Source organism: Lygodium microphyllum, chromosome 5 (assembly GCF_053477565.2).
Source record: "Lygodium microphyllum isolate KBCC chromosome 5, Lygodium_microphyllum_v1.1.10, whole genome shotgun sequence".
Taxonomy (NCBI): domain Eukaryota; kingdom Viridiplantae; phylum Streptophyta; class Polypodiopsida; order Schizaeales; family Lygodiaceae; genus Lygodium; species Lygodium microphyllum.
In genome coordinates, this window is record NC_141139.1 from 121,248,690 (window position 1) to 121,271,739 (window position 23,050).

A 23,050-nucleotide genomic window follows, 5' to 3' on the forward strand; every position below is an offset into this window, starting at 1 on the left:
CGCCCCTTCGGCAAGCCCTAATGCATCCACCTCTTGTGGACTCAGGCCTGCTTGCAATAGATACTTTCTTAGTTCTTTGGAGCTTAGACAGACTCCCACTGGTTGGGCCGGCATTTGCAAGCCTGCCTTCAGGCCTTGCATGCAATTCCAAGATTCTTTTTAATTGTCTCAGCGGCCTCCCTTTCCTCTGTCTGAGTGACATCGAGTAGCGTATTGAGGAAGGTGCCTTGCTGGGCCTTGAAACTCATGTGGATAGTTGCTGCTCTGCTTTCCGCCAATGTTTTGTCTTTCTCCACTTGAGCTAGATGGTGTGTTAAGGTTTTAACTCTCCTTTCATTTTGATTGGCCCATGTTCTGTCTGAGTGACATTGAGTAGCGTATTGAGGAAGGCGCGTTGCTAGGCCTTGAAACTCATGTGGACAGCTACTGCTCTGCTTTCCGCCAATGTTTTGTCTTTCTCCACTTGAGCTAGACGGTGTATCAAGGTTTTAACTCTCCTTTCATTTTGATTGGCCCATTCTTTTGCTCTCCTCTTCATGTCCTTAAGGCTTTCCCCCTGCCTTTGAACTAGCATTGTCAGTCTTCATTCTTGATCTTCCGTTTCTCCTCTTAGCTTTTGTTGCTCTTCCTATGCTGAGGCTGCCTCTTGTATAAATATTTCCACTTCTCTTTCGTACATGTGTGCTCTTTTCTCCCTTAGTGTTTCCAGCTCTTCTGTGGCTTTAGTGATCTTCTCCATTTCAGCTTGCAGATCTTCATAGAGCCCCACAATCTCTTCATTGTGTCTTCGCAGGCGCTGTATGGCCTTGGTTTCTTCATCTAGTCTTGCCTGCCATTCAGCTTTTTCTCCTTTTTAGCTTGTAGCTACTCCTTTAGCTTATTAACTTCCCTTTGGGCCATGGATATTTGGCATGTTTTCTCCATTTGGGATGCAGCCATGGCGGCCTCTTTTTTGGCTTCTAGCTCTGCTAGTGTGTTTTTTTTCTCCTCCTTGGCTTTCTCTAGTTGAGAGAGAAGCTCCTTGACATATTCATCGTATTCTACAAGTGGCCTCTCTGTTGCGGGGACGGAGGTTGTGGAGGCTGCCTCCTTTTGCCTCTTTGGGTCTTGCCTCAACTCAGCATCTGGTGCTGCCGGCCTTTTGGTTCCTACTAGAGGGGTTCCTTCTCCTGCTCCTTGGCTCATTTCCTTATTCACGAAGTATTGGACCCAAGCCATTAGGTTGTTGGCGTCCACCTGGGTCGAAGAACTGGGTGTGGACATAGCGGTGGTGGTGGCGGGCACTAGGAGAGTGAGAGTGGGGGTGATTGGAGCCTTGCCCTTGCCTTCTTGCATTGCAGGTGGCATGAACTCTGGCACGTGGGCGCTTGAGTTGGGCTCTTCATCTCTAAGCAGGCTTGTGGGCTCTGGCTTGTCCTGCCTATCAATGGACCTGTGCGTTGCGAGGGCCATATCTTCCTTCTTCTTTCTTCTCAACTTCTCCTCTTGCTCTTCTTGCTTTCTCCTTCTTTCCTACTCAGCCTTTTTGGACTCCCTATGAGCCTTTGGCAAGTCCATTTTCTCTTTTTTCCTCCTCTCCTCTTCTTGCTTTTCTTGTGCAATTTTCTTCTTCGTCTTCTCGGCCTTTAGTCTGCTCTTCTTGTTCCCTGTTTTCTTCTTCCTCACTCAGCGTCCTTTCGTTGGACTGTGCCTCTTGTTCCTGGTGAGGTGGCAACCTGCTTGGTGTTTCATCCACTCCTCCTCCTTCTTCCTACCTTTGCCCCAAGGCTTCCCTGATGATGGCGGTAAGGATCCATTGAATCCAATGGTCAAGGCCTTTGAAGATAAAGCTTTCCTTTTAGCCTTGGTGGCAGGGGATTCTCCTCCAGCGAATTGTCCTCCTGTTGCCAAAGCCTTTTCCGAGGTCTCGATGGTCTTCCTCACAAAACCATTGAGGTTCATCTCATCTAGCAACTGTGCTATAATGCTCTCTAACAAGGAGACAGTAATGCGGCTCATGATGGTGTTGTACCTCTGACTAGAAAACAACATGTGCACCATCTTGACTTGGAGTTGGATTTTGGGATCCGGAATATCCGCCAAGCTGATGCCGTCGTTGGTGTGGACCTTCACCTTGTTCCATTCCTAGCAAGGCGTATACATCTCTCTTCGGCTTTCTTTCTACTTTGTTTGCCAAGTCCAATGTTTTTTTACCAGCTCGGGGGTCAATTCAATTTGCACCCGACGAGTTTCCTCTTCCTCACGCACAGTCACGGTGCCGTGGTTCTTGTGGAAGGTCTGCAAGAACTCTACACGGTGGATGTAGTCTACCCCCTGGCCTACTGCTTCCATGTATTTCTCCAAATTGCATTGCTTAATGATTTGCCTCATAGCCCATTCTTCGAGGGCCACGTATTCTAGGTTGAAGATATGTCGGAACTTAAAAACTGGTTAAAGGCTTGTGTTTCCACCGAAAGACCGTATTTTACATGTTCTTCTTCTGAAAAAGGCAATTTGCCAAGCTTTTCTTGGTCTGCCATGATGGGTGCCTGTCACGAAACCATATTCACCATTAGTGTTATTCAGAATAGTCATAAGCAAAAGAAAACAACTACATATTTGTTGAACTAAATTTCTCGAGTGCAGAAGTCGACTTTCCCTCCAATTAGTCTATTGATTTCAAATTTTATTGACCTTTTTCATACTCACAAGTTGTTTTATCCTACCATTGAGGTTTTCAATGTGTGCTTTTCCTTTATTGTTTTCCTTATGTGTTTGGTTTGATTCACCTTACCCCCTCTCCTTTCTAAATTGAGAAGCATCCTTCTAAGGATTAAAGGGTTAGAGGATGAAGGCCCTTCAGTACATAATCTTAGTGTTTTACTTTCGGATGAGCCAAGCATAGAAATTCGGATTATATTCTAAATTAGCATAGTTGTCCATGTCGAAAGGGCATATGCCTACATGCGTAATGTAAGTGAGGACATCAAGCAAGAAGTCGTCGGAGTTCACTCGGCTGGCAATATGTAGCTCTTCCTCAGTGAGGATGTGATCTAAATAAGGATGCCCCTCAATGTGTTCTTCCAAGGGTTGATTACAGATGAAAGTCAACACCCTATAGGAAGTTGGAGCTACATACATTCGGTCGTATTCCGATGCCTTGATTGCGCGTTGCTGCTCAGCATTGGTCATTATTTGGCATCCTTCTATCTCCCGTTTCAATCGAAGAGCGTACCATTTGTGTAAGACAGAGGAGCCATTGTCAACTAGTTGTTTCAACTTCTTGATTTCCTAGCCTGTAGCCATGATCGTGTTTTTATCATACGATGTAATGAGATATTGTTTAATTGCCCGCTATCTGGATATCTCAGTTGCAATTAACTCCTCAGTTGATTTGGAAGCCTTAATGAACACAAATTCCGACTCCTTCCAACCAAGTCATCCCTCGTATTTTCAGCTAAGTTTGCGGCCAAGGTTAGAATTGATCGCCGTTCGTAAGAGGGTCTAAGGCTGGCAGGTGGTTGGGGTTTGACTGAACTAAAGAGTTTAGCAACAGTTGATTGTTGTGGCTTGAGTTGCTTTTGAGGTTGTGTCTTGGCTTCTTGTTCGATGGGTTTGGTTGTAGCTGTGGTTGTCACGCTACTAGATACTTCACAGGTTTGAGAGGCACCATCAGTGCTAGATTTGGGTGATTTGTTAGTAGGAGGGTGCGGTTTTGGATAATAGATTGGTTTAGGCCCTGCTGATCTAGGCTTTGGAGGTTCTACGGACTTAGCGGCCCGATTCTCTCGTGGCTTGAGTATCTCTGGCTTAATGTTTCGTGTGGTCAAGCTTGAGGGTGGTATTTGAGTAGGGCCCTTGGTTGTTTTGGCTCTAGGTAACCAAATCCAGGTGTTACCCTCATAGTAGCCTTGCCCTTGCAAAAAGGTCTTGGGGACCCATCGCGGCTTGACCGTACGTCGATGTTTATAGTTTCATCTTGGCCTCCTAGGTTTTGAGTGTGGGTCATTAGCCTTGCGAGGCCGTAGGTTTCTGTCAGCTCTCACCCCCTAGGCCACATGCTCCCCATTGCTATACCTCCAATGCCGCCTGCTGTGCCCAGGTAGGACTAGACAAACTTGTATGTTAGCCTTGCATCGAAAATACATTTTGCAAAAGAGAGCAATATCTGCAATCACAGAGGTCAATAGTGAGATGCTCTAAAAAAAAATTTGAAATGGAAAATTAATTGAACGAACAAGTGCAATAATGCACATGTGTATATGTGGGTAAATGTAGTGGAAGACTTTAGTATGAAAGGCTAAGTGTGTGGCCACCATTGCATACAGCAAGGTGGGGAAGTAATCCTAGAAGGTATAGTGGAGGTTCTAGGAATGGATGTGTAAAGTGCAATAGGTGAGTCACTAGTAGATCAATTAGTCAATCCCTTAGGAGTAGAGTAGGATGGCTGCTAAGGTTGTCTATGTACCACATGTCTAGTAGCCATGGGGATTGAAGAAGCAAATGGGGCAGTAGCGGGAGACGTAGCCTCACTAGACTATGTAGTCGTAGTAGTCTGTTGTGGTTTTGTAGGTGGTAAGCCTTGGGCCTTGGTACGACACTCCTCGTCCACTTGACCCGATCTTTGGCAGTGTGTGCAAAATCTATTTTTCTCAGGAATTTTCTGCCAAAGGGATTGTGTGTCTTTGTTTTCGTTAGAGGAAGAGGTGTCACCCTTGTTTTGACTTGCCTTTACATCTTGCGAGTTTTTGCCACTAGTGGTTTTTGCTCCCGAAGAAGAGGTAACCAACCGTCACCTCTCTGAATAGATGTGAGTAGAGGACTTCTTGTGGACTTGATCATGCAACCTTGTATAAGCAAGAACTAACACTCAAACTTGTAGAAGGCCGGCAATCTAGGCAGTGAAATAATGTGCTGGATAAAATGGAAGTATTTATCAGGTAACTTGTTCAAGAAGAACATGACTTGATCATCATCTGACTTTGGAGAGCCAGTAGTGGCAAACTTGGCTAGTAACCATTGATATTTGGCCAACTTGACTTTTAGATCATCCCTTTCCTTAATGAAAACTTCTTGAAGCTCAAAGTCGATGTTTATATGTCGAGTACGTACGATCTCTGGCCGCATAACGGTCGATGAGATGACTCTGATGTTCCGATGCAAGAGGGAAGTGTTGTAATTGAGAGTGAAACTCAAGAAGCAAACCCTACATTAGTTCGACATTGGCTATGGCATTGTGAGCTCTCCATAGACGGTTGTAATCAGGGTGAGCTAGGTGAGAGTTAGGTGGCATAGGCTCAAGACCAACAACAGGGTCCCAGAGACCTAGAGACTCAAGCACTTATTGCATATAGTTTGACCAAGTAGTGAAATTTGACCCATTGAAATGAGTCTTATCTATGAAAGCATTCTTGGCCAAGGCAACAAGAGTGGTAGTGCTTGGATAAAGTGAATAGGGTGGGTACTATGGGGGAAAGAAGTGCACTTGGGAATGGGTCCCAGAGTGCCCACCAGGCATATGAGAAGTGTGCAATATGGATCCAAATGTTTGCATGGGATGACTAGACATGGGCATTGTTACCGCATAAGGACCCCATGTTGGAGGGATCGGTACATGTGGAGAAGAGGATGGAAATCCTTGCATAGGAGTAACCCATGGAAAGAGTGGTGACACACCATAAGTAAAGGATGGAAATCCGTGCATTTGAGAGGTCATGGTATGTGTGTAGTTGGGGGTAGTGAGGGGGATACCATCACAACCATCCTAGTTAGAAGAGAGGTGCCTACATGAGGAAAGGTAGAGGGAACTGTGTTAGAGGGTGGCATTTCTTGTAATGAAGCCCCATAGTGTGGAGTGGCTTGTGGGAAAGGGTAGGCGACAGTGTTAAGAGGAGGTGGGATGCCCCTTAATGAGGCACCATGATGGAAAGTGGTAGGAAAGTGTGAATGTGGAATAGAGAATGAGAATGTTCTAGGAGCGGAGACAACTCCCAGTGTGGTAGAGGTGTATGTGGAATGTAAGCTGAGGTTTTGAAATGAATGTGATATGGCTTCAAGAGAAGAGGGTGGGATGGGAGTGAGAGAGAAAGAGCAATTGACTCACTCAAAGGAAACAGAAGATGTAGGTATACGTGACGGTGAATGTCTGCTTCTTGAGCCCCCTCTATTAAGATTTACATACATTTGACTATCCGGATCTTGCACACCGAAAGGCAAAACAGGAGAGGGTTTGATTCAAATGACTCAAAAGGGTTGTACAAACCTGACTGACACAGGGCCTTTGACCAAGATGATGAAGATGGATCATCACTTGTTCCAAATGATGTATTGCCTCCATGATCAGAAAGGTAGCCAGCATCACCAACCGGTTCAGAAGGAGTAGCAAAATTGGAAGAAGGGATGTTTTCTGGTCCACACTTGTTGTGCAGGTACTCCTCAAACTCCTCCTCTGTGCGATTAATGAAATCTGGAATATTTGGCATAGGTGTAAACATAGAGGGTGATGGTGAGGGTGAATATGGAGTGTCATCTTTCTCATGCAGTCCATTATACCTCCTAGGGCCTCCAATGATGGAGAAGCCTGATAAGACATCATGGGGTCATGAGAAGGTGTTTGTGACATTGTGATTTGGTTACAAGTCGTATTGTGTGCCTCGTGCAAAGACTGTCCTGCACTCCACAATATCTACAGGATACTCTTTATAAGAGCATCAACTTTGATACCATGTGAAGAAGATTGTGGAGGCACCGCTAGGGTCTACATTGAGGAAACACAAAGTGTACGACCACGACAGAAGCACAATGAGACAAACATGGACACAAAAAGCAAAACTCAAACCCTAAACGCAAAACTCAAAGCTCAAACATAGAAACTCAAACGCAAACAAAAGAAGGGATAGAAAGAACACAACTTTGAAGTGAATGAATGCTATAAATGAATGTAAGAGTGTACAATGTGCCCAAGGGTAGAGTAGTGTGTCGGAGAGTAATGTCCACTAGAGACGGATCCTAAGTCTGTGACCACTAGTCGGAGTGTAGGATGACGAGGATGGTGCAAACGCAAGTGTTAGGAGGGCCCGGAGCACCAAATGCAAGCAAGATATGTAAAAGAGGGCTGGCAGCTGTCGCTGATGTGGAGGAAGCTATCGCTTGATGGAGAAAGTGGTTAGATGTTGTGGAGGACACCAAACACAAGCTGAAGAGGGCTAACGCATGCAGTGTATGCTTTCGCTAAGATGTGGCAGCTCCAAATGCAAGTAGAAAAGTTGTAGCAACAGTTGCTGAGGTTGAAGAGTCACGGGTGTGGATTGATGGTTGAAATTTGCACTCAAGGGTGAGAAACCTGCATAGAAGGGATTGAGATTGAATGGGGGCAGCCTGTCTATTTATAGATGAGGATGGACCCTCCCAAATTAGGGTTTCATTGAACTCTCTTGAACTACTCCCTATTTTAGGGCTTTTATTAAATTAAGCTTATTTTGGGGCTGTTTAAGTGGCTAATTAGCATGGAATGCATTTCTTAGCTCAACACTCCCTATCATTAGAGAAGAGTTAAGGCCAACACTTGTGGTTGTGGAGGCACTCTTAGGGTAGTGACTTTCTTACATAAGATATGGAAGCTCCCCCACCACAAATATTGCAGATTGGCATTGACTTTCTCTAGATTGTTAGCAGAGGCAGGTGAGGGCGAATGTTGGTACTCATAGATGGTAGCTTGGATGAGCTTGCATGGGCTAGACATCAACTAGCTCCTGCTGCCCGGTAACTAGAGGATTGTACTACTGTTTCCCTGAGTCAATCTGAGCTGAATTCAATCATTAGGGCTGATGCCCTGAGAGTTGAGATAGGGGAGACTTGGATCCAACCATCACTCCCTCTAGCTCCAAAGATGGAGTTTTACCAAAGCCACTTTCTATACCTATGAGAGGATGAATTTATTTATCTAACCATAGTATATGGAGATAAACCTCTACTAGTGTATACAGGCTGCTATTGGACAAATACACACCTCCTCTCACCAATTGAGGATAGAGATAGGCGATGGATAGATATTCTAGTGGAGGACAAGATATGTCAGCTATATTGACAGAGAGCTTGAGATAGAGGAGCACTACATATGAAGGTGTACAATGTACTATGATATACGAGGAAGATATCATTGCCTTTTCCATGAGGGCTTTGGACCTCTTCGCCATGCCATAGAGTATGAGGACTAGAAATGCCTAGGGCTTTTCCTCGTGAAGCTCTAGAGGCGATGCGCAACACTACTACAAGACAAGAGAGACTAACTCAACCAAAGGGACCTAGGCATAGAGCAATGTCAGATTTTTTCCATAGATGAGACTCGCCCAGAGAGAGGCAATTATGGCAATGACAAATTTCTTCCATGGATGAGATTGGCACTACACATTAGCCTTGTGTAGACATTAATATATCTTTCTTTCTTCCTTTCTTTCTCTCTCTTTCTCTCCTTGTGAAGCGAGAACCTCCTCTATGCTCAGCATCTCGCATGTTTACTCTCTCCTGACCCTTCAGGTTCTTGGATTGCAGGTCCCAACTCTTGAGAAACGTCTTGCTGGTGCTTTGATCATCAGGACAACTTGGCAGATGTGTTTATAAAAGCTCTCGACTTGGTTTATGCCCTTATAGGAATACTAAGTGAACAGTGACGGGATGTATCTACAATAAACAGTGGTGGGCCTTGTGAACAGTATCTGCAGAGATGCGCAATGACTAATGGGACAGTTTTGGGTCATGATTGTGATTGTATAAGAAATCTGTAGACTCTCTCAGACTGACGTGAATGCAGACCTGTGTGAATGTACTGAGATTGCAGATGTACTCAGACTGATGTGAACCTTGCCTGCTGTGTAGACTAGAGACTTGCGTGATTTCAGACTGACACATTAACATTTCATGCTACAGTGACAGTTTATGTGAGATTGACAGTTCTATGCTACATTGACAGTTCATGCTACAGTCATATCTTATGATGCAGTCACATTGACAGTTTATGATATACTGACAGTTCATGCTATAGTGATAGTTTATGTTATTGGTTTACTACTCTAGTCAGACTGTAAACAGTTTTATGCTATAGCACAAACTATAATCATGATGGAAGAAACTGACAATGAAGGAATCACAAAACCAACCATGGAGACAATGTTTCATACACCGCCAAAGAACACCGGATACAAAACCTATGGGCGTAAAACCCGAGATTGGAATGTCTCTCCAGGGTCGAGTAGATATGGGAAGACATCCCGCAAAATTAATGAAACACTATATGAGGAGATGTTGACCATACTCCGTGCTGAAATGCGTACCATGAGGAAGGAAATGGAAAAAGATATACAAGAGCGGGTTCGAGCTGAAATGATGGAAGAACTAAAAAAGGAGATGCGGCAAACATTGGATGCACACATGGCAGAGAAAGACTTAATGATCTCTAATCTACAAGAAGAACTAGAGGAATGCAAAAAGAAACTGGACGCACAAAAGGAACCACAAATCACCTCGGAACTACAAAAAGAAATGGATGTTTTAAAAAAGGATATGTACACCTATACAAGTGTGGTGGAAGGCACCCAAAAGAAAATGGAGAATGTTGAGAATACCGTCAAAGAAAATGCAGAATGGATAGATGTGGCAAAAAAGAACAAAGAAATGCATGGTAACAAAGTGGAAGTTATGAATGCCACCTTGGAAGAAGAGGCAAAAAGACGAGCACGCGCACTCCACATAAGAGTGGTTGGACTAGATGAGAAAAGCTCCCCAATTGAAGATGCTACAACTCTTGCCACCAAAATTGGGGCTACAAATGTACCCATCATTGGGGCTTGGCGAGTCGGGAAAGCTGACACAAAACAAAAGTCCTCATCTTGAAGTTTGGAGACTTGGAAAAGAAGAGAGCCTTCCTCTCCAAGAGGATCGCTCTCAAAGGAGAAAAGATCTACCTAGATGAAGACCTTACCCTAGCCCAGTTAGCCCACAGGAGGGAAAATATGCCATGTGTTCTAGAGGCACGGAAAGCAGGTAAATGGGCTGTCTACAGAGATGGAAGAGTCATCATCACAGAGAAAAGGACAGCATGACGGTGCACGGCCTATGAGACCCTGAAGTTCACACTGTGGAATTGCAATGGCTCCCTTAAGACAGATGCAGGTTATTTTGAGGATACTTTCAAAGGGATAGACATTGCTATGTATACTGAGACACATCAATGTAAAGACAACCGTCTACCTGATGTATATGGATATAGATGGGAAAGTGTATATCGCCCTCAGCCTAGGCGGCCTGGAGGGATGAGGGGATTAGGAGGTGTGGCAATTCTATTTAGAGAAGAGCTTCGAGATACAGTCCAAGTGGTACATAGAGATGTAGAGGCAAGATACATGTGGATCAGGTTACGTACAAGTAGAACTCGAGACATGTATATTGCCATATGCTATTTTTCCCCTGCATACTCTAAGTTTGCCCCTAAAGAGGCATCCCCGTATACACCACTATATGAGGACATAATGAGATACATGAGAATTGGGGATGTTCTACTAGCAGGAGACTTTAATGCACGCACAGAAAGCAACCAATCTGCTTTCTTTGACACTAGTGATGAGATGTTCAGAGATATTGCATTAGATGAAGTGGGATTAGTTAGATCAGCCCAAGATAGAGAGATAACAGAATATGGAACACACCTACTGGCATTGGGAAGTGCACATGGTTTGGCCATCCTTAACGGGCTGCCACAATGGCCAAGATCTAATGGTTTCACATGTTGGAATAACAAGAAAGGGTCAAGCACGGTGGACTATTTGATTGGATCACCCAACTTGCTTTGATTGGATCACCTAACATAAAAAGCTTTGAAATCTCAGACAGACCAATTGGATTAGCAGCAGACCATGCTATTCTAGCTTTCACAATGCAATATGGGCATATACACGAAGCACAGCCACGCATACCAAAATTACCATGCTATGATTTTGTGGAAGCGACCTCACACATATACAACACTACTGTGCGAGATGCATTGAGGGAGCTAGACACACAGGCCTCTTTGAATGAGTTTACAGGACAGTTGGCCAAGATAATACACACTTCAGTAGCATACGCTTTCCCACACACTACACCGTCAGATAAATCTCCACGAGGTAATGCCCCACAGAATGGCTGGTATGATGATGAGTGCAGAGAGACACGAGCACGTTTTCAGCGAGAGATGGCACTTGGCATATGTACACATAAGCATGCTCGAATACTCTTCAGACGATTGGTACGCAAAAAGAAGCGGGAATACCTGAGCAGACTAGAAACAGAAATGTATTCCATGTTCTTGGGGCAGGACAGCAAGAGAGCATGGAAAAAGATGCATGAGAACCAGCCACCCCTACAGATTACTAGACCTGATGATTGACATGGATATACTTGCACACTCTATGATGTTCCTGGCCAAGAGCCTATGCTACTCCCCTCAACCTCAAGAACAGCAAATTGCAGATTTTTCACAGAAAAAAAAGTGAAGAATGCCATATGGAAACTGAAAAATGGAAAAGCCCAAGATCATGATGGTTTAGTGGCTGAACACTTCATGCATGCCTGTGATATTTTGGCACCAAGGCTAGCTCACATCTTTAATCGGGCAGTTTGTGAGGGATTTCCAACCTGTTGGTCAGACCATATTATTGTGCTGCTCTTTAAGAGTGGAGACCCCGCGCTACCTAGTAACTACCGAACTATCATGATTGGACACATGCTGGCCAAGATATATGGCTCTATCGTGGAACAAGCATTGAGTGAATGGGCCGAGATGAATGGCCTGAGATCAAAAGGAAAGGCTGGCTTCAGGAGGGGATATACAACTCTAGACCATATCTTTACATTGAGGGCAATCATCGAAGAAGGCAAGGCATACAAGAAAAAGATCTACTGTTGTTTTGTGGACTTTCACAAGGCCTTTGACACAGTGCCATGTGCTAGACTCATGAGAAGAATGCAAAACATTGATGTGCCTGTAGAGATACAGTGGAGTATCTATGCCTTGTATGAGACAGTGACGGGCAGAGTACGGACACCTGAGGGCATCTCAGATACAATCAATAGCACCATTGGGGTGAAACAAGGCTATCCACTTTCACCGACACTATTTGGGCTATATATAGATGAAATTTCAGAATATGTGGACAGGACTGGTGGGGCCAGAGCTAGCCTAGCTAGAGTGCTAATACCATTACTGCTTTATGCCGATGATATTGTACTTATATCTGACTCACCTGAGGGACTAAATAGACACTTGGATGCATTATTAGCTTTTTGCAGAGATAGAGATCTTAAGGTGAGCCTTGGGAAAACTAAAGTTATGGTATTTAACACTTTAGCTGCTTGGGTGACAAGAGCTGAGCACCAGTTTACTTTTGATGGAGAGCCAGTGGAGATGGTTAGGCAGTATGTCTATTTGGGGGTCACATTGAAGGGACCACAGTTCTCTTGGAGAGAGACATCAGAGGCTCGTTTGGCAAAAGCATATGCAGCCTTAGGTGCATTGGAGAGGCAATGTGCTCACATACAATTTCATGAGCCGCGCACCAAATTGTGGCTTTTTGATACCCTGGTTACACCCACACTCCTATATGGGGCAGCTATTTGGGGTCCGAGTCTCTTTCACACGAGGAGACAGCCTTTGGGAGACCAGAATGGACCAGAGAAGGAATACTATGACGGGTGGGAGCATATGGAAAGACCACTGATCATGATGATCTCACATATGATACGAGCGAAGAGTTCGACCCCACATGAGATTATCAGAGCTGAGCTGGGAGCATCACCCATGGTAGCTGAGGCCTTGGTCCAGGTAGTGACTTTCATAGACTATGGGAGCTCCCCCAAGATAGATACCCACGGCTAGCCCTGGCCTCTTCTAGACAACTAGCAGCAGATGGTGATAGACATTGTTGGTATGCTCAGATGAGTACATGGATGAGTCTACATGGGCTGCAAATTGACAGACTACCCCCCTTTGACTATAGCCTGGATTGCCCTACACTTGACCTAAGCCGATCAGAGCTAAACCATGTGATCAGAGCAGACATACTGAAGTTAGATAGGGAGAAGACCTGGATCCGACCCCCCTCCCCCCATGGCAGGAGGATGGCACACTACCAGACCCACTTCCTTCAGGTATCTGAGGATGGTTTCATCACCCGACCCAATTACATGGACACACAACTGCCTCATGGACTACGCACAGTTATTGGTCAGATCCGCACCTCATCCCACCACCTGAGGATTGAGACAGGCAGATGGGAGGGTATACAGACATAAGAACGCATATGCCCACTATGCGACAGAGAGCCAGAGACAGAGGAACACTACATCTGCCGATGCATTGTATATTATGACATATGAGGTAGATACCACTGTCCGTTTCGAGAGGGTTTTGGACCCTTGAGACGGATCATGCAGTTTGAGGATCAGAGATGCTTGGGATTTTTCCTCTTGGAGCTCCAGAGGCGCAGAGCAACAATTCTATGGAGTAGGAGGCCCCCACAACTCGGCTCACATAGATAGAGAGCAGTCACTGACTTTTTCACTGATACACGACAGAGTATGGCATATATCACTACTACTGCCACACCGCCTATAGGAGTACATCATCATTGGACCTCATCTTCTGTAGGTGTCCCTTTGGATAGAGCAGTGGCACTTAGCTAGTCTAGGCGCCCACGTCCACCCGGACAAAGGCCTAGACATCCACACCACAGACAAATTAAAGCCATCATTGAGCGCCACAGGAGACAGATGCTGAGACGCCTCAGCCATGCAGAGATACACCTCCTTAGAGAACAGGCATTTCATTGATGGAGAGTTTTCCTTTTTCTACTCTCACTTTTAGATCATTGACATGTTTCCCTTTTATAGGACACTATTTCATTTTTTCAGTCTTATAGGCATGTTTTTCATCTTTTTCTCGTTCCAGATGAGAAACACACCATCATTGTATGTATTGCTTTGGTCTCATAGGCCACATTGGCCTTTTAGAGACGTTAATATACTCTCTCCCTCTCTCTCCCCCCCCCCCCCCAAACGGGATGCTCTCTTGACGGGGTCTCTCTCTCTCTCTCTCTCTCTCTCTCTCTCTCTCTCTCTCTCTCTCTCTCTCTCTCTCTCTCTCTCTCTCTCTCTCTCTCTCTCTCTCTCTCTCTCTCTTTCCTCCCCTCCCCCAAACGGGATGCTCTCTTGACGGGATGCTGACCGCCTGACGCCTGCTGACTCCTGATGGGATGCTCTGACGCCTGACGGGATGCTAACATCTGACGCTTGACACTGACGCTTGACGCCTACTGACGCCTGACGCTTGCTAACGCCTAACGGGATGCTTTGACGCTTGACGCTTGATGCATGACGGGATGCTGTGATGCGAATGACACTTGATGCCTGACGCCTGACGCGACTGATGTGGACTTTGTGGACGTTACTCCAAGATCAAAGTGGATGTTACTCTCTCTTGTCCGACTGGACGCTGGCGTGAGGACGCTGACATTACGATTGCCTGACTGGACGTAGGCGTGAGACGGGTTCTGACTTGCAGTGCGGGAGCTCTAACGACACTGACGTGAGTGCTGACATGAAGGCGTTGCTCTGCACGGGCACGTCTCTGCGCACAGAAACAGTCATTGTCCTGCAGAGTCACGTCTCTGCATAGGGAGAATCTGACTGCCGTGGAAGCCGTTGTGTGTTGAATGTTGTCTAAGAAGGGTTTGTAGGGTCAATGCAAGCACACTGAGTGGCTATCCTAAACTGCGAGATGGTAGAGACTACTAACAAAGAAACGAGTGGACATGAGACCGAACTTGATACACAACCAATTGGGCCAACCACAGGAGGGACTGCATCAGAAGGGCGGTACAAGATCCCTACTAAGGACGAAAAGTTCTACTATAGACAAAACAAAAGGAGAGCTCATGAAAATGCCACTCCCACAAGTGCCAAATGATGGACAAAGATGCAAAGGCTGACTGCAACAAATGGTTTGGATGACATGAAAGCCCTCATAAGAGCTGAGATTGCAGCAATATGTATGCCAATGTTTGACAAGGTGACAAGTGACATGAATGCGATGCATGAAACATGGGGAAAGGAATTGAATGCTGAAATGGATGCAAACCTGAAAGCGTGCATGAGGGTGTGTGGCAACATGTAGCAAAAAGTCATGAATGATATGGACACAAAGCAAAAAGATGTATATGGAAAATTGCAGGAGACATTTAGGGAAGAACTAAGTGATGCTGTAGAAGCAAACAAGAAATCATGCTCTAATGGATGGGATGATGCAAAATATAAAGAAATCAAGGTTGACTTGCAAATGGATATGATAGATAACTTGAACATGGTAAGGGACGCTCGGAAAGCAGATATGGATGCATTGAAATCTGATACAAATGCCGCATAGCAGCCAAGGACATGGAGATTGCTGAACTCAAAAGGCAGTTAGAGTCATGTAAGAATGAATTAGTGACATACAAGTCAATGATGGATACACAAACAACAATGCCAGATGCACCAAAATTAAATAAAGAGGTGTAAAGTTTAAAAAAAGACATGCACACATGGGTGAATGTGGTAGAGGGAGCTCAAAAGAAAGTAGAAAATGTTTAGCAACCAGTGAATGAAAATGCACAATGGATTGAGGTAGTCAGAAGAAACAAAGGGGTGCCTCAGAACAAAGTAGAAATAATGAATGCAACACTAGAGGAGGAAGCAAAGAGGAAACTCCGTGCATTGCGTGTATGTGTAGTGGGATGGACTAAAAAAGGAAACCCCCAAGAGGATGCTAAAACACTTTGTGCTAAGATGGGTGTAGACGAGACATGCATTATGGATGCTTGGAGGATAGGTGATCCAAATGGCCAAAGAGGTCAGATCCTCATGCTGAAATTTGGGGACATGTATAGCAAAAGGGCCTTCTTATCAAAAAGAAAGGCTTTGAAGGGTGAAAAGATTTACGTCGATGAGGATCTCACACCCGCACAGCTAGAGCATAGAAGGGCTTGCGTGCCAAAAGTGCTGGAGGCACGTAAAGAAGGCAAATATGCTGTATATAGAGATGGCAGAGTAATCATAGCAGAACGGAGGTCGCAATGATGGTACAAGGCCTATGAGACGTTGAAGATGTCCCTTTGGAGTTGTAATGGTTCAATGAGACTCAATGTGGGTTATTTTGAGGATACCTTTTGTGGGATAGATATGGCTATGTATACAGAGACACATCAATGTACAAATTCTAGATTAAAGGATATTGTGGGATACAAGTGGGAGAGCGCATACAGACCTCAACCCCGTAGACTAGGAGGAACCAGGGGGTCAGGAGGGGTGGCTATTCTTTATCGTGAGAGCCTCCAATACATGATTCACGTGGTGCCACGAGATGTGCATGCTAGATACATGTGGGTAAGGCTAAGGATAGGGCACCCAAGGGATCTATATGTTGCAGTATGCTACTTCCCACCTGCCTCTTCAACATTTGCTAATTGGGGAGGGATCACCATTTGAAGTACTACATGAAGATATTACGAGATATGCAAGTATTGGGGACATACTACTAGTGGGAGACTTTAATGCTCGAATAGGAAATGAGCAATCTGCCTTTTATGATACTGAACATGAAATGTTTAAGGAATTGTCTTTGGATGAACTAGGGCTTGCCAGGATATCTCAAGATAAGGCGTTGACAACATATGGATCCCATCTGCTAGCTTTGGGAAGTGCTCATGGATTGGCTATATTCAATGGCCTATTAAGATGGCTGGGAGTGGATACTTTCACTTGCTAGAACAGCAAAAAAGGGGCCAGTGTGGTGGACTATGTAATGGGCTCGCCAGCGTTAATTCCAGAAATTAAGGATTTTAAGATATCTGATAAGCCGATCAGTATAGCGGCTGACCATGCGATTTTAAAATTTACTCTAGCATGTAGTCAAAGACAAGAAACATGCACACTGTCTCACTCATTCCCGCATTATGAATTTCTAGAGCAAATGTCGCACATCTAAGTGATGCAGTACGAAATGGCTTAAGTCAGCTAGACCAACATGAACCATTGGAAGATACCACTAGATCTCTAGCGAAGGTTTTACATGCTGCAGCTTCAGAGGCATTCCCATATAAGATGGGCCCTATTGCAATACGCAATGGTACTACCCCTCAAAATGCTTGGTATGATGATGAGTGTAGACAGACTAGGACCCGCCTACAGAGAGATATTACACTAGGAACATGCACACATAAGCAGGCACGGAATGTCTTGTGTCGTCTTGTGCGAAAAAAAAAGAGAGATTATTTAGCCAAACTAGAGTCAAAGATGTATTAGCTCTTTCTGAGCAAGGACAACAAGAGGGCATGGAGGAAATTTCACGGGAGACAACCCCCAATCCAGTTGACATCACCTATGGTTTGGCATGAACATGCTAAGGCACTATACGATGTTCCATCACAAGAGCAAATACCGTGTCCATCAAACTCTAGGACAACGCAATGCGATTTCTTTACCAAAAAGATGGTGAGATATGCCATTTGGAGGTTGAAGAATGGGAGGGCACATGATCAAGATGGCCTTGTGGCAGAGCATTTTGCACATGCATGTTATGCACTGGCCCCTATCTTGGCGAATCTCTTCAATAGAGCCGTATGTGAGGGGTTTCCAGTAAGTTGGTGTGACCACACAATAGTGCCGATTTTTAAGAGTGGAGATCCATTGGTCGCTAACAACTACTGCACTATTATGATTGGCCATATGCTAGCAAAGATATACGCCTCTATTGTGGAGCATGAGTTGAGTTGGTGGGTTGAAACAAAGAGAATACGGTCTACAGGACAAGCTGGTTTCCGCCAGGGATACAATATGCTAGACCATATATTCACGCTAAGGACCTTGATTGAGGAGGGATGATCACGGAGGCAAAGAATCTACTGTTGTTTTGTGGACCTCCGCAAAGCCTTTGATACTGTGCCACCTGCAAGGCTCATGCAAAGGTTGCGAGCCATTGGGGTCCCAGAGGTTATGCAGTGGTGTATTTATACATTGTATGAAACTGTGACAGGGAGAGTACGAGTGCTTGGAGGCACAACAGACTCAGTCTCTAGTACGGTGGGCGTAAGGCAAGGCTGTCCCCTCTCTCCTTTGTTGTTTGGATTGTACATTTAATAATAATCTTAATATGACTTGAAATGTAAGTGAGTATTTAAATACGATATTACAGGAGTATGTTGATGTTTTTCTATTCGAATTACCTAACGAACTTATGCCATCTTGCAGAAACTTAGACTATCAGATTGAAACCTTGCTCGGTAGTTGTCCTGTCTTTGCTTGAAAGAGGAGAATGAGATAGCTAAGCAACTTCAAGATTATTTGGCTAAGGGTTATATTAAACTGAGTAAATCCCCATTGGGCGCGCTTGTCCTTCTCGTCGAAGAGAAAAATAACATGATGCGCTTCTTTGACGATTACAAGGATCTCAATAAGGTGACCATCAATAATAAATATTTATTACTAAAGATGGATGATCTTATGGATTGACTTTGTGGTGTATGCTATTTCACCAAAATCGATCTAAGGTTAGGATACAATCAGATATAGATAGCTTCGGAGGATGTGTTTCGAATGCGGTATGGACATTATTAGTTTTTGGTCCTACATTTTGGATTGATCAATGCTCCCACAACTTTGCAACAGATGTTTATTTTGTCTGTACCTTGAAAAGTGAATAGTTGTTTTCTCCACGACATTCTTATTTATAGTAAGCTATTGGAGGAACATGCCAAATACTTGTGTATCATCTTACATCTCTTAAGACAAGAGTAATTGTTTGCTAAAATATTTAAGTGTGATTTTTTTTGCACGGAGTTCTTATACCTTGATCGTGCCATCTCGATTGATGGCATCCAGATTGATCTTGAAGAGTTACGAGTAGTGATTGATTGACTTGTTTCGGGGACCATAAGACAAATAAAATCGTTTTTAAGTTTTACGAGGTTTTTTCGAAAATTCATTAAGGGTTATGTCCATATTGTTGAATCTTTAACACATTTGCTTAAGGGTATCTGAAGCAAGAAGAAGCATGTTAGTCGGCCCATTGTTTGGAGTAGTGAGCTCAATCAATGTTTTCAATCATTGAAACAACTTGTTACCACTGTAATGATGTTGCAGATTATCGATTCAAATATACCTTTTGAGGTTCGTATGATGCGAACGATTATGCTTTAGGTGTTGTTCTTTATCATGATGGCCGATCCATAGCATTAGAAAGCCATAAGCTTGCTGATGTCTAAACACATTATATTATCCAAGAGAAGCAATTATTGACAGGCATCCATGTGCTTAAAGTATGGCATTACAAGTACGACACCCAGTTTATTATTTGGATGGATCACCACTTATTGAAATACTTATGTGATCAGCTTGTGTGGTTTTTTATCTTTCTCTCAAAGGGCATTGCCAAAACCATCTTCACTTTGGTAAGATTTGACAGCTAGTTCAAGAGAGATCTAGTAGTCCAAAAAGCTTAGGCCGTTCAAATGCTTGAATGTTGGCCACTAAGAGAAATATGTTAGAAAAGTATTTCATTCGGAATGGATTGCTTTTTAAACAAGGTAAAGTATGTGTGCTTGATGATTAGGATATCTACAAGAAAATCTTGTACAAGTGTAGCAATGCACTAAGCGTTGGACACCCTAGTAGTATACTTCGAACTTTGGCCTTGGTCACCTGTTATTATGACACAATTTAGGTTGTGGTCGACTGATTGATGAAAATGGCTCCATTCGTTCCTACAACGACGACCATGAAAAGCCATGAATTGGCTAGTCTCTTTGTTGAACACCTTTATAGACTTTATGGTTTTCATTAACCGGAATTCTAAGTATAGTGGCCATTTTTGACAAACGATCTTTCAAAAGTAAAGAAACTCGATTGTCCTTGTCATCCTCGAAACATCCATAAACCGATAGGTAGACCAAACTGACAAATCAAACCATGGAGGATATACTTTGTACATATGTCTTTTGTGGACAATTAGATTGGGAGCATTATCTTCCTCAGATTGAGTTTGCTTATAATAGTGCTAAGCATTCGGCTACTAGTTATAGCCTTTTTATGCTTATGTATGGTTATGAGCTGAAACCATCGATTGCCATAGACATCAAGGGGGTGAAAATGCAGTCCATAGCCGACTTTTGCAAGATATGCAGATGTTAACAATTGTGAGGAAAAGTATTAAAACAGCGTAGGATCATGCTATGTTTTATGCTAACCAACATTGTATTCCTAGGGAGCTCTAGGAAGGCATGTAGGTTTACCTTAAAGTCCCAAAGGATTGTGATTCAATGACTATCGGCAAGTGCTATACATTGTCTTCAAAGTATTGCGGTTCTTTCCAAATTACCAAGAAGATAAGTAGCATATCTTATGAGTTGGACTTAGCTTCGGAAATTCGAGTTCACCTTGCGTTCCATGTGAGTCGTTTGAAAGAATGACTAGGACAAGGTGAGCACATTGTTCTGATTGAGGACGCCCCATGGCTTAAAGATAATGCTCGTTATGTTCCACTCAAACCCGAAATGGTTCTTGACCTTAGGACTAAACGATCCCATTGGACCGTTTATCCCAAGTATTTGGTCAAATGGAAAAACCGCCTAGAGGTGGACTCTACTTGGGAGTCGATACATTCCTTGAAGAGTTGTTTTTCTCACTTCGTTCAGGAGGATATTACTGAGGACAACAATCATTCATAAGGGGGGAAGTATTATGTCCTTGGAACGCTTGATGGGCACTAGTAGCATTGGTCACAATGGTCGCGAAGTGACTTAATGCAAAAATGCACTAAGGGCAATTTAGGGATTAGGGTAGTGGAGTCCTATTTATAGGACTCAAGGCCCTATTGTGCAAATTCATTTTGTGATCACCACTCTTGGACTCTTAGCCCATTGGCCAACACATACATACATCGGGATGGTATGGGCTAGTGGTATGGGATGCCTAACTCTTGGGATGTGGTCGTGACTTGGAGTGCTGCTAGCTCCTAGGCTTGGGGGTGAGCCTATTTGGCTCTATGGCTGGGAGGTGAGTCTGATGTCAAGTCCCTTTTATGGCGAGTTTGGCTTGTGTCATATCTTGTGTGCAATTTTGATCCTAGGGGGATGTTTCAACCACCCTTAGCGTACATTCCTTCTCCATGGCTTCTATCACCCATTCTCCCCAAATTTCCTTGAGCGGCTTGTATGTATTACTTAGATGCTTGCCCCTTAATGCTCAAAGGAAATATGGGAAGTAGAAGATGCTAACAAAAGGATGTTCCAATTGTGGTGAGTACTTGAAAAAGTTGTAAATATGGTCCACAAAGCATCCTTCATTGTCTCCACTCTTTGAGAGTACCAAGTACACGGATGAAAAGACAGCAAAGATGGTTTATCTGAGAGAACCCGTGTATTCCTGTAGAAAAATACTTTTTGCTTCAAAGGTAGTCTTTTTTTCCAAATAAAGATGAGGATTGTTTGACTCTGTAAGGGTATGACATGTTGTGTGGCATGGCACATTCACGTTCTAACCAAAGAACAAGTACCAATACACAAATTATGTTCAGAAACAATGAAATTTGTAGGCACCTTTGTGGTTTCAAGCCATAGGCAAAAAATACATACGAACACGTACTTAAGTTTCAGAGGTACATATAAATCTACACAGTCATTGTTGAATGTCACAAAGTACAAACACCCACCAATAGAATGAGTCCAAACACAGGGTTGTGTGACTTCTCTGAGTACCAGGTGGTATATGGTTTGCTTGGATCTCACTTGTCAAGAATAATCAGTCAATAAATTGGGTCCCTCTGTTTATCTTTTGGTCCCTCTTTTTCTATTAATTGTTTTGAGCTGCAAAATGTGGGGTGACTATAAATACGAGTCAAAGCAAACAAAATTTAATTAGCAGAGGCAATGTTGCTTCATGATAAACCTTCACTAGCAAGAAAACCAAAGCATAAGGCATGAAATAGGAAATAAAGATGTCCACTGTTACCTTGATCTGAAGATTTTTCTTCTCAAAGTTAGTCCTTAAATATTTGTTTCAGAAATTCAAACGGATGACAAGAAAACTTACGAAGACTCACTACGCAAAGCGCCGAAAAGCAGGAGATTATTACAGAAAATGGGTTGAAATTAAGGCTTTTGCAAATGCACAGGATGTTCTGAAAATTGATAACATCTCTGGAGTTTTTTCTGGTGTTGTTGAAGCACAAAAGAAGAATGAACATCTTTATATAGAATTGACAGAATTACTCCAGGTATTCTCACATCTCAAGAATTTCAGCATGTTTTTAGTTTTAGTATTACCAAACATAACAGGATCTGATTAAGGAAGAGACTCTGCTACTAATTTCACTGTCCTTTTTTCGTTGGAAAGGAAAATCTTTGGTAATCTTACTCAGACCGCCACCATGTCTTTTAATTCCACTCTTAATTTTGCCACCACAGAAAGCAGCAAGCAGGGCCAGAAGGTTCTGACTTTCAGGTTTAAAGGGAAACCAAGTAGCCACACCAATCTGTATATATTTACACTTGACAACACCAGTCCTTGCAATAAAGACATTACAAAATTTGATTGAGTGATGTTCAAACATGTTTTTCCATACCTTCTGCGCATCAGGGTTAGAGGGAAATCAAGTAGGCACACCAATAATATACATTTTAAGATTTGAAAACTGGTGTTCTTGCATCAAAACATTACAAAAATCAACCAAGTGTGGTGCAAATGTGCTTTGTTTCCCAACAGCCACAATATAGTTAAAAAGTGTATTAAAAGCTTTCCATTTATTGCAATGGTTCAGTGAATAAAGACCCAGGTCACCAAAAACTGATTCCTAAATGTCAAATGTCAGAGCTGTAGGATTGGACATTTTTTCTGTTAAGGAAGTTACATCGACACATTCTTTGAAAGTAAATTAGACTGAAGTTTGTGAAGATTCTCATATGAAAAGACTGCTTTTACGGACTATTTAAAGTAATAATCAGAAGAAATTCTT

General features: G+C 43.4%; 1 protein-coding gene and 1 long non-coding RNA gene across 3 annotated transcripts in view; one reads left to right on the plus strand and one right to left on the minus strand.

Moving 5' to 3' along the window:
• The window catches only part of LOC148036345 (uncharacterized), a 145,506-nt gene that overhangs the window by 96,882 nt on the left and 25,574 nt on the right, over window positions 1-23,050 (plus strand). For both annotated transcript variants that reach the window (XM_087679135.1, XM_087679136.1), the window contains one exon: window positions 22,100-22,312. In XM_087679135.1, the coding sequence (XP_087535261.1) occupies window positions 22,100-22,312 (213 nt within the window). The remainder of the gene's footprint in view (window positions 1-22,099; window positions 22,313-23,050) is intronic.
• The window catches only part of LOC148036347 (uncharacterized), a 67,599-nt gene that overhangs the window by 18,889 nt on the left and 25,660 nt on the right, over window positions 1-23,050 (minus strand). Inside the window, exon 2 of the long non-coding RNA XR_015691017.1 lies at window positions 21,749-21,902. This is a non-coding gene — a long non-coding RNA (uncharacterized LOC148036347). The remainder of the gene's footprint in view (window positions 1-21,748; window positions 21,903-23,050) is intronic.